Source organism: Hylaeus volcanicus, chromosome 8 (assembly GCF_026283585.1).
Source record: "Hylaeus volcanicus isolate JK05 chromosome 8, UHH_iyHylVolc1.0_haploid, whole genome shotgun sequence".
NCBI lineage: Eukaryota > Metazoa > Arthropoda > Insecta > Hymenoptera > Colletidae > Hylaeus > Hylaeus volcanicus.
This window is the reverse complement of record NC_071983.1, coordinates 13,985,421-13,998,581: the sequence shown is the minus strand read 5'-3', so window position 1 is coordinate 13,998,581 and position 13,161 is coordinate 13,985,421. Positions and strand designations below refer to the sequence as shown.

General features: G+C 34.5%; 1 protein-coding gene across 1 annotated transcript in view; it reads right to left on the bottom strand.

Annotated features, from left to right (window-relative positions):
• Positions 1–667, bottom strand: part of LOC128881196 (aquaporin AQPAe.a-like) — a 34,244-nt gene extending 33,577 nt beyond the window's left edge. Inside the window, exon 1 of the mRNA XM_054131985.1 lies at positions 257–667. Within this exon, the coding sequence (XP_053987960.1) occupies positions 257–275 (19 nt within the window). The 5' untranslated portion in view covers positions 276–667. The remainder of the gene's footprint in view (positions 1–256) is intronic.
• Between the last annotated feature and the right edge of the window lie 12,494 nt (positions 668–13,161).

Below are 13,161 nucleotides of genomic sequence, written 5' to 3'. Positions count from 1 at the left end.
AACGTTACGAGCTCCATTTGAACTAAATTTCTACAAAGTTACAATGTTTTCCGAATTTTCTCCATAGTACTTATTTTTAAACTTGTATTATAAGTTCCAACATACATTAATTATCGTTGTATCGAAAACTCTTAAACGATGTATATTTAACAGGTATGTTTTGTTCAGTCGTAAAGGAACGAGTTACCGGAATAAATTCTCTTTAAATTTAGTTGCCGGTGCACGATTCATAAGACATGTAAACAAACGGCCATACCTTTCCAACCCTTGCCCATTCTTCCCTCGACACCGGCAAAGGTCTTGGACAACGAGCCTTCCTTCGATTTACCACCCTCTTCTCGCTTGTTCAAAAGAGCTGACTGCCAGCAAACGATCGTTCTCTCATTTGAACCTGGCTACCATCCCCCGGAGGGTATCGACCACCGGTCACAAGAAACCCGCGAGTCCCCCTCCTCGATCACTGAGAATGATTTCGTAACGAAGAAGACAATAACTGACTATCGTGACGACAGCGAATCGCGTATAGGCTAGAAGTACGGCCGAACGTGTTCTGTGGCAACGGAAGGAGCGGAAGAAACGTAACCGTTTTTTATCCGCACGCGAAATTTTGCGATGTTCGACGGTACACCACGTGGAGTTTCTGGGCTATTGAGTCTGCGGAGCGCCAGTTTCGCCTTCATATATCGCTGTTCTCCACTGCTGTCCTCCCCCCAATCGACACTCGGATCCCCCCTTTTTCACCTCCGCCACCTCCAACCTCTTCATCATCGTAACCCCACCAATGTTGCCCACTAAAAAACTCATTCAAAACCGCGGTGATCCGTTTTGCCAGAGACCCCGGTCCTGGCGGATCCTTGATCGAGCTGGCCCAGTGATCGCGACACCGCGTATCCTTGACACGATGCAGGTTAATGTATTCCGGTGTTTCTAATGCGGTGGTTCTTAACCTTTTTAAGATCACGCCGCGGTTTAGAACAGCGACGGCGAATCGAACGGCACGGATAGCACTCTGAGAATTTTATAGGAATCGAATGTGAGAATTTTGTTAACGAGAGGAAACTGAGAGGATCGAAGAGGATAGACGAAGATCGAATCAATTCATATTTTGGTCAAGTTGCGAAGATATTCTTCTCAGAATTGTGTCGTAGACGCATCGATTAATGTTATAATTTATAATACGAGTTGTTCGCTGCACAAATCGATTAACTCTATAAAACAAAAAGTTGAGAAATGCGATGAGATAATGTACATTGCTTTTTTTATAATTCCCTTTATAATATAAATTCAAATTAATATTGTAGAATGCATAAATGGAGATGTAGCTTTCATGTAACGGTATACAAAATTAATAAGAAAGAATAGACAAAAAATAATCGTCAGTAATTTTACAATTTTCGTGTGACTGGTGGAGTTAATCGATTCATACAGTGAAGAGTTCATATGATAATGTGTGAAAGATATAGGAAATACATAAATGGTAATATTCTAAACTAGAAAAATGAAGTTAATTATTGATGATTACAGTATTTGTTTTATTTATAATGCACGTGAGAAAGCACGTTAAAAGTCATACTTGAAGGAAAACGTATTCGACGCAGTTCTTAATTGTGTTAGAATTTTTTTAAGTATAACTTTTTAGAAGCATCATCGATATTGCAAGCAATTTAATTAACGACGTTTCGGTGGTATGTGCTCGATCATCTTCACAGACTGAGGAAGTTAAAGTACACTTACATTGTAAAACTTATTTATTTAGAATAAAAAATAGATCAGAAACATAGAGGAGAGTCATAATGAAAGTGAGGGAAACCCTGAAAGAACATTCGAGACGGACAAAATTCTTATATTGTGTAGAATATAATTCTCCAAAATAACACACAAAGTATACAATAAAAGACCTTGCTCGTCTCGAGTGTACTTTCTATTTTTTCTTCTTTTTCCTTCTACTGGAGATATTCTTCTAAAGCTGTGATACTAAAGAATGGACACTAAATACACAGGAATGGTTGTTATATTTAAATATTAATCTTAGTAACTTTCTTCTTTTCTCAATTCATTAATTTCTATTTAAATGCATCACAAGACAAGAATTAGATTCTTTATGATTAATCAAAAGCTCTTTCATTTCCACGATTTTACTTATAGTAATATTTTTACGTATTACATAAGTTTTCACATATTATCATATTATAACGTTTATTCGGTATACATACATATATCGAATAGTCAGAGACTCTGTGTAATGACAACATGTACTGTGTTGTATAATATGTGTTTTGTTAATTCCATGACGCAAGATTGTACAAGGAAGACTGTTAATGTCCGTAGGAAATATTTTCCATTCAGTACATTTTCAATAACTGCTATAAGGTACATTATACTCAAAGTGAATTGGTACATCGTTGTATGGTTAGCATTATGTTGTTCATCAACTGTTTATCGTCAACTCTACAAATATTTTAGAAGAAATTGCCTTTGGATAAATATATCGATGTCAGACTTCTAAATCCATTTCAATTTTATACGTCAATCTCGCTCCTTCCTCATCTAAGTATCATCATGTACATATTAGTATAAGATAATGTTAACCGATTGGAATCTTTTATCATCCGATCGAATTGATTTGACACATGTTACTCTGTATCATTAGTATTGATATACTAAACGTTATTTTATGGAAATTACTAATACGAAATTGAGAGTTAAACTCCTGGTTTCTACCTGTCCCCACAAAAGGTTGTTTTACACGTGACACAAAAATTACGCAGCAGAAAATACTATCACGCACAGTAACTCGATTTAATTTCAGATAAGACTTTTCAAGTTTCCTCAATTTTCTATTTTCTGTATGCCGAGTACTCAAAGTAAATAATTGAGAATAGTTTTGGAAAGCTCTAAATACAGGTGTACTCATGTTATATCGTTTTCGATCGAAGATGTAAAATATTAGACGAAGATATATAATTTTGAAGAAGAACTTAATTTCAGGAAGAAATATTTTCCAATGCTTGAGCTTATGAAACTGAAACATTTCTAAATTGAGAATCGAGTAATGCGCGGGCTCTTCAACTAAAATTTATATTAACGCTATGCATAATCACGCAACACGGAACATTATATCGACACTCGTCATGAATCGATACTGATTACAACTCATACTATACAAGGCAACCTTCTACTCGTGCATCCATTATGAAACGTTCGATAATATTCTTTTAATTTATTTTGACAAGCAATGAAACGGAAACCCGGAAACGCGTCTCGAGTGTACATCAAATTGTTACAAGAATAAATTCGTGCCATTGCGTGGAATACTATGAATTGCAAATTGCTTCATTCCGACGCTTCGTTTCCTCGTTATGACATAATTTTAAAGGCACGCGTTGCGTATCAATAGAACAATTGCTTATCGCGTATAATTCTTGACAAAAACACATATTCGTGTTCATAGGGCGACTATAAAAATAGGTAGTATCGTGACTGTAACATTCGTTTCATATCGCTACAGTCAGAGAAATCTACAGCTACAGCTACAGAGAAATCTTATACAGTGAGTGTAGAATGTATTCGTACACCGATCAATTTCCCAAAAAACTTTTCTGTGAAATTGTAGTTTCTTAACTTCTTTTTTTATAATCAATGATATTTTGCATATTCTCAGAAGTCTCTAAGATAGATATAATCCAAATAACATTTACTAGTTAATATAATTTGTGAAATTAACAAAAAACTGTCAAAAGTGGGTAAAAGTACAGAAGCAATAAGTATTTGTACGATTCTTATGACGAACCATTTACAGTAGAGTTTGTAACGTAAACACATTAGTTCATTGCTCCGTACGAATTAGAAAACATTAAATTTCCAGTAAAGTACTTTTAAAAATGGCTCTAATAGAGGAATTGAAGAAGATCCCACTTCGAATAACTAATAATTTAGTTAATTTAATGCTTAGAAGAGTTACAATAATTATAAAATCAAAAGGAAATCCCACGAAGGAAGTATTATATACTTGTAAATTAATGTAAATTTCTTTTTTTTTTTCATCAAGTTTTAAAAATTAAACAGTTGTCCGAATACTTATTGCTTCAACATTTCTATCGATTAATTGTTTTTTTCTTGTTAATTTCGCAACTTACATAAATAGCTATTATTTTTTTGTAATCTATCTATTCTAGAGATTTTCGAGAATATGTAAAATGTCATTGTTTATAAAAAATAAGTTAATAAATTACAATTTTACATAGTTTTTTTTGGAGATTGATTTCTACACCCACTGTATGTTGCAAATAGAGAATACATAAATATTAGATGTGTCACAGTAGTAATTAAAATCTCAATGGGATGCTCGATTAAATATAACAGCGTTACAAGCAATTGTTTAACTTTAGAAAACTTTGAACGTTCATTATACACTTGATTAACATGTAGAGTTCATACTATCGTTGTAGAGTGTTCTTATCTGTGTTTATAGTGCAGTACATGCCTTTATTATTTAAATTACATATAATAATTTTCCTTTGATGGTTATCTATCACACTGAATTAATTTTCTAACAGCTATGTTTTTAGTACCGGGCCGAATAGGGTTTATTATTTATATTTATCACAAAATTTATTTTAGTTGAAGAGCATTACACGATTCTCGATTTGGAAATGTTTCAGTTTCGTAAACTCAAGCATTACAAATGGCATCCGTAACGAGGAAAATTCTGACATCGTAACGTGTTTCACATGTGTACAATACAAAGCTACAAAAATGGCACCAGAGGTGAGAAAAATAATTACAATCTTTGAATTCTAAACAAAATTCACAGATTGTTATTTTCTAACACGTTAACAGTCCACAAAATATTTTAGGTTCCACCGTTGCGTAAATCATTCCACCCATTGTTTCGCTATTCGGCCATTAAACTCTGGAAGGTTCGGTGAGTGGAAAACGTCGAATCGTTGGATCAGATAAATAGCGTGAACAAGTTCCCCGTACAATTTTGTGTGCTGCACGTTGTTGTACATTTGCAAATCTGCGATCGTCAGGTAAGTATCTCTATTTCGTTCAGCATTCCGTCCTACTCTTTCTCGCTACTCATCCGGCCGTGTTCTTACATAATGTTCCGTGTTCGGGCTTAGCTTTGAACTAGACGAAGGCGATGTAGCACGTTGTAACCCGCAGTTTCGTGAGAATCTCACGGAACGATCTTCGGTCGATTTTGGTATAGCGATACGTAACAGGGTCTGCTACATAAGTATGCTTATTTCTTGCGTGTTTGATTTCAAACTTATCAACGTCGTTGCAGGTCACGTGTTATAGTAACAGTTATGATTGTTAGTTCGAGAATTCTATGTCGAAACTGCATTATTACTATCATTACTACAGTTGCACATTATAGGATTAACTATAAATTCATTTTTATACGAATAATTATTCAAATAAATATGAATAAATATATATCTGGATCACTATTTAAATATTTGGGAATAAATTGTGTACATATTATTTCTATTGCAAATATATGAATTAAACTTTGTCGAGATAATTATTCGATTAATTATAAATTCATTTTTATCTGCGTAATTATTCAAATAAATATGAATAAATATCTATCTGGATCATTACTTGAATACTTGTGAATAAATTGTATACATATCGTTTCAATTGCATATATATGAATTAAACTTTGTCGGGATAATTATTCAATTAACTACGAATAAATCGTTTCATCCAGGATAATTACTTATATAAATACGAATTTATCTGGGTAATTACACAAAGAAAACTGATTTAGTAGAATATTAAAAGTGAACGATCTCGTTATTCAGATTGAAATATTAAAAAAATATATTCTAATTTCTAATAGTCTAGAATATCATTTTAAGGGGGTATCCTGAATTAGGAGGTCTAAAAAAAGCGGTTTCTCGTGAATTTCTTTCGGATGGAAAAAAATAATTAATTCTATCGATCTTCTTATCGTATTTTCATACATATTCGAGTAGTCTGTAGACATTTTTTCAACAAGAAATATTCAAATTGAGTTGACTGTGGCGCACATTTGTAGAACACATTCACATTCATAGAAGAAAAATGTATGAAAATGAAAATTTCTTTTAGTTTTTTTGTGTCAAACGAAAATTACGACCTGCATCTTTCCCGCCGATAGGAGGTTTTAATTGTGAGACGCTCTACAAATGTGCGTCACAGTCGACTCAATTTGAATATTTCTTGTTGAAAAAATTTGTACAGACTACTCAAATATGTATGAAAATAGGATAAAAAATTCGATAGAATTAATCATTTCTTTCCATCCTAACAAATTTCACGAAAAACAGCTGTTTTTAGACCTCCTAATTCAGGATACCCTCTTAATTAAGAAATTCGTGACCCTGAAAATAAGCCACATTTGTACGAAACAACTGCAATTTGCTGCTATTTTTAAGAAGAATTTGGCAAATTTAAATAGAGAATAAAAATTGCAGATTTGTACGTAAGAGTAAAAATAAATGAATTCTTCAGCCATTCATCCTGGAGCAAGTGACGTTGAGCCAATCGTGAAAGGATAGCGAAGGATAGTGAACTCATTTGTTTGGATTCTGGAATTTTTATTCCTTATTCCGAATAAAATTTGCCCAACTCCGTCTGTAAGTGGCTCGACATTTTTGCGTGTATCGTTTTATCAATGTCATCGAACAAGCGCCTCGGTAATATCAAGAAGGCAGTTACAGCACGAGAGTCAACAATGGTATGTAAATAACGCGCGAAACGGTAGGCGCAGGAGAACGTTTTCGTTTCCCAGTTATCAGTAGCTATCTACCATCGGCGTTGTTCTACCGGTAGATAACCGCGCTCGTTGAATTCTTCGCGATTGCAAAACCGTGCTGCACTGGGCTCCACACATGTCCCTCGATAGTAATTAAGCGACATTAATTGGGTCACTACGTAGCAAAGTGCCTCCTCTAAATAGATCCTTCGCGCACCTGCCGCTTCACTTACATCGTTTGACGTTACACATGTTACAGTCCACGAAACGAATACCACGTATTGAAATTCTGATTGATCCTTTGTATTTTTTATAGGGCCAGCCAGACCAGTGGACCATCGTCAAAACCAATAACTTTGTATGAATATGAAATTAAATAAATTGGTTTATGCATCCATAATACGTAGAACTGCAATTTTGACACATGGCTTCCTAAGGTCTTAACAAACAATTTTCTTTTCATGTTGGACACCATCTTAAAATTATAAACAAAATGTTCGATTAACCCATTCACTGTCAACTACGAGATGTCTCGTAATTCAAATTGATTGCAATTATTGCAAAAGAAGATCGTACATTTTCTTTCTAAAACAACAAATTTAATATCACTTTTTATTATTAAAATAATAACCTAGATTGCACATCCAGGCAGTGAATGGATTAATCTACACAAGTGGAAAGAATAATATATCATCAATTCTGTTTATTATGTTATATTCTAATGGACTGTAACATGTTGTTCCTGAATATGTTGCGATCCATTATGCTAGATAAAATTAATGACATATTATTCCTTCCACTTCTATGGATCAAAAGAAAATAATTTGTTTGCATTTCGAAGATATGTAGATTCGAATATGAAATCGAAAGCGTTTAATAATAAAAGCTGGTTGAGACCTTGGGAAACGATGTGGTTTACTTCGAGTGCAAGCACATGACATCTCAATTTTAATATGCAATCAAGATTTATAAAAATCACGCCTTGTAGATGAGCACCACCTTGTTGCACGCGCTCTTGAAGTCTGTTACGAAAATTATCCATTACGCGACGTAACGTTCCCTATGGAATTCTTGCAACTTCTCGGATTTTCATTTAAAGTTCGCGGATAGTGTGTGGGCAGTCGGCACAAACTTTGCTTCTGAAATAGCCTCGGAGAAAATAATCTCTTCGTGTGCAATCTTGTCAGTCAGCATTATCGGGACATACTTTTTCAAAGACGAACACGAGAACGCAGTAACCGTTAATTCTGGCCGCAACACCATCGTGATTACAACATTTCTGACACAGGAATTAATACGATTTCCCCGAGATAATGTCGTGACACATTGTTGCAGCAGGAGATGCAACATTCCATACCGTTGGGACTGTGACTCTTAACCCTTTCAGTTTCATATCACTTGAAACTTACGAAGAGAAACGTAATTGTGTTTCCATGCATACATCAATTTACGAAAATAATCTGGCATTTTGTAAATATTCAAGAATTTCTTGTCTGTTTTAGTTTGATCATGATCAATACATAGAACAATTTGCAGAGCAAAGTTTACGTACGAAGATCCTTTTTGTTGCTTTCGATGTGTGAATCCATCTAGAATATTCCAGGGATGTTATAATCTTTCAAACTTGCATTACATTTAGAGAAACATTTATCACTGCATTTTAATGCCATCTGTTTATTTATTTCTATTTCAAGATTTCATTGATCAAATAATGATGAGACACACAATGTAAACATAAGAACTGTGTCAAGTAATGTAAAAGGACAAGGTTCAGCGATCATTGTTTATAAGAAAAACTTAAAGGGACTGTAATATCCAAATTTGTAAAAATACATCACAGTAATATCTTGTTCAATAATTCTAAATACCATAGCTTTATGAACGCAAGAAATATTTTACAGGAGATTTGACGAATCCTTATCCTTCATCTTTTCTTTCATAATTTTCTCAATTTCTAGCGAGATCTTACTAGATTAGAGGAAGGAAAAATACCTCAACGTAACGTTCAAATCCGCGTGACGTGCTAGCTGAATCAAGACGGTTACTCGTTACGTGATAATGGTTTTAACGAGCTTCCATTGATACGAGAATCTTGAAATAATGGTTACATACGCGACTTAATTCATTTTGTGGAACCATGATTCTCAACTAATTACAGCTAATCTATTGTTACTATTACTCAAATTCTCGGAAAAAATCTTTCCTTCGACGGAGCTAATATTGTACTTTTATACTACTTGATATACTCTTTATATATATTCATTTCGTGTCTTGTCCTTATTTGTAATCAAATCTTCAAATTGAAATCAATAAATTGACGCCACTACAATACATGAGTGTTTCCATAAATGCAACACAAATTTGAAAAATTGTAACACTATTTCTATACTTATTTACAATTCCACAAACATTGTCAACAGGATGATATTTCTTACATCGATTTTACTTTCTTCTTATCATTATAATCTACAATGCATTACATTATGCAATACATTATGATCTACAAACTTCATTTTCTTTTTGTTTTAAATAAAGTGTCATATGAAAAAAATTTTATTCTATATTTTCGATTCAATTTTTAACGTAATATCACCCTCTACTCGCTTGTACCACTAGTTACAGGACACTCTGTATATACATTAAACATGGTACAAGGTCTTATGGGCCCTCGATGGTTCAAAGTCATTTCTCCGTAATAAGAAAAAAAAATAGAGAATTTTTAAATACAAGCTTTCCTCATAATTCCAAGAAAGACAAACTTTAATCCACTTTTAAAATATTGTATAACTGTATCGCGATCGTCAAACTTATTTTACCTTTAATTGTTTTTAATTTTACGATTTAGACAGACACCCTACTAAGTTTTGGTCAATGCATGTTTTACTTATATTTCTTGTCAAAATGACTTTCTTTTTTTTTTTTTTTTAATTACTTTATTTAAGGGCACATCAACTACAGGGTTATTAGTCACCACGTTAATATCTACAATTCAATTACAATTTATTCATTATTCCATGTTTAGTTAATAAATCTACTAGTTTGAGAAATTCGTTTCTATTATTGAGAATCGTCTGCATATTATTTAAATTTATAAGTTTGAACTCTATAAGATCGTGCTGTATTTCTTGACATTCTTTAATTAAATGTTAAACTGTGAGAGGCTCGTGACAAAAGGTGCATGATGATGGCTGTGATTTTGTTATTTCATAATAGTGGGTTAGATTTGTGTGGCCAATTCTCAATCTTGTTATTGCTACTTGCAGTCTTCTATTTGGTAGGGTCGAAGTTGTATCGCTAATTGATTTTCGGATTTGGTGTAGATTCGTTCCAGATTTCTTTTGCTGTTTTTTTTTATTAAATTTTTGGTTTCATTTAACGTGGATAATATTTGGACATATGGTTCTTCCAACGTGATGGCTTTTTTTGCAGCTTCATCTGCTCTTTCGTTACCCACGATTCCTTGATGTGATGGAATCCAAACTGACTATTGTGTACATAAATTAGAGTTTTAATTTTTGTTCCCTAGGTCTCGATTATCCGGTGGGTTTCGATTTATCCGGGCTGCTTCGGTCCCCATGGGGCCGGTTAATCGAAGTCCCACCGTACATAGTTATACCCTACGTCTGTACCGTTGAATGTAGCATTTCTGACGTATAGCATCATCTTTTCGTAAATTGTTCTATCAATGCCCCATAATTTTATACGTTGCCTTCCAAAAATGACGAGCGTTACGTATCATCGGATCAGGACGAGCGACGTATCAATTATCCGTCGCGCATACCTCGCAGTCGCGCGCTTTTATCGACGGTAAAAATCATTAACATTCGCGGTGTAACGTCGTTCACGGTGAAACCGCAGCAGTAACCAGAGGTCTCGCAAAATCTCTGGTACATACGCATATTCATGCGTTGCGGTGTACCAAAACAGGACTTCTCGGGGCAAAAAAATTCTTTGAACTCTCGAGGGTAATCGAAACCTGAAATTAAATATCTTCGACGCCGCAAAAGGCTGTAAAGTGGCTGGATATCTCCGAGCAATTTTCTCGAGCGGAAATGATGAATGTCAGCGCGCGAAAAGGCCCCTGGCATGATGTGTACACCGGGCATGATGTCATAATCGAAATGAAAATCGGGGTGGGAATATTCATCAATTTCTAGCAAACATGGGTGGAACGTTATTGTGCATCACTTGTGTAAAGTCATGGAATGCTCGTATTAAAGTGATAAATTCATGATTGCAGTTTGAGTAAGAAAATAATTTAGGTCGGTGCACAAAACAACTTTTTGAACCATTTTAGGTTTTAACCCTGGGGTGACGGGAGGGAGTTAAGAGTCAAGATGACCACCATTGTAATCGCCAGGTCGAGGGGTGTCTATGATAAAAAAATCAGTTCGATCGGAGGGTAACGCATTTTCTCAAGGGGGTATCCTGAATTAGGAGGTCTAAAAAAAAGCGGTTTTTCGTGAATTTTTTTAGGACGGAAAAAAATAATTAATTCCATCGAACTTTTTATCCTATTTTCATACATATTCGAGTAGTCCGTGCAAATTTTTTCAACAAGAAATATTCAAATTGAGTCCACTGCGACGCACATTTGTAGAGCACCTCACAATTAAAACCTCCTATCGGTGGTAAAGATGCAGGTCGTAATTCTGGTTTGACACAAAAAGAACAAAAGAAATTTTCATTTTCATACATTTTTCTTCTATGTGAACTAAGAAAACCCCGCAAACATTGTGAAATGTGAAATTACTGCAAGTTTGAAAAAAGAACGAGTTCTTTCGGTGAAATGAATGACTTTAACTTGATAAAAAAGTTGTTTAAAATTTTTTTTGTATGAATTTTCTTAGTTCACATAGAAGAAAAATGTATGAAAATGAAAATTTCTTTTGGTTTTTTTGTGTCAAACCAAAATTACGACCTGCATTTTTCCCACTGATAGGAGGTTCTAATTGTAAGGTGCTCTACAAATGTGCGTCGCAGTCGACTCAATTTGAATATTTCTTGTTGAAAAAATTTGCACAGACTACTCAAATATGTATGAAAATAGGATAAAAAGTTGGATAGAATTAATTATTTTTTTCCGTCCTAAAAAAATTCACGAAAAACCGCTCTTTTTAGACCTCCTAATTCAGGATACGCCCTTAAACCAAACCGGTAATTCTCCTACTATACCGTAGTTCTCCTTTAACTCGGCCAGAAAACTATCAACAGCGATCGACGTTAATAAATACTGCAAGTAGGAATATTCTAGTGCTCGAGGAGCAGAGCGTGAATGTTACAAGTCAACATCAGCTGCATAATAAATAACAAAGAACATAAGAATTCTTCGTATCTAGAATGTTATCATCGATGACTCATACTACCGAGAAATTGCCTAGTATGTACCCTCGAGGCGTAATAAGGGGAACAGAAGGGAAATAACAAAGACATCAGTAAATTTAATAATAAACCAACTATCGACAGCAATTATCTGTCCGTAGTCGTCGCGACCCGAGTGTTGGCATTGCAAGAGTACTAGCTTTAACCCTTTGCACTCGAGGGGAGGACAAATCCTGTTTACGTTAGATTTTGTTGACTCTTAAATAGTTGATAGTAATATTAATTCGTCAACAGGTTCTCGAACTGATTATTTTTCAAATTTTAAGAAATCCTTGTCAAATGTATATATACGTATTTGTTATTACTGGAAAAATTGTGTTATTCACTGGTATCAGTGATCAATTTTTAGAAATATACTTTAAGAAGCTTGCCTTTGAATTTAGTAATACTTTTCAGCTGCTGATACGATAGAAACAAATTATAATTATTATGTGGTCAATCTTACAACTGAGCTTGTATAACCATATAGTGTTTGAATAATTTTCGTTAGTTTAACTAAATTCTTGCATCGTTTAAAAAATTTCTTAGCAATCAAGCATGAGGTCCCCATCATTCTAAGAAAGTACATAATTATCCTTTTGAACGTTTTCACCCATTAAATGAGCAGTTATGGCACGCCTGAGAAGACGTCAGTATCATCCTCGTAAATTGCAATAATTGCAAATGAACAACGTTCGATCGACGTCTCCGATACGCTTCTTCTTGGAAATGCATATTTCCAGTGCTAAACTCAACATGCACGTATCACCAACGGATCTTAAGCGCCCGATATATTCAAGTGTGCCACTCGAATGCCATGTTCGTTCGATTATTGATTGCATCCAGGACAAAACTAACCAGAGAAACAGGCGGTTTTGCGAGGGGGGCTTATATTTAGAGCGGAATGTACCTGCAAGGCATAACGAAGCGTAATAGAGATAGTATTAACTGTCAGAGCAACGGAAAAATAAATCGAAGATTAGTCGTTGCGAGCTAGACATACACATTTTACTTATGGTCGTGACTATTTTTGTTAGGACAGTTCAGGA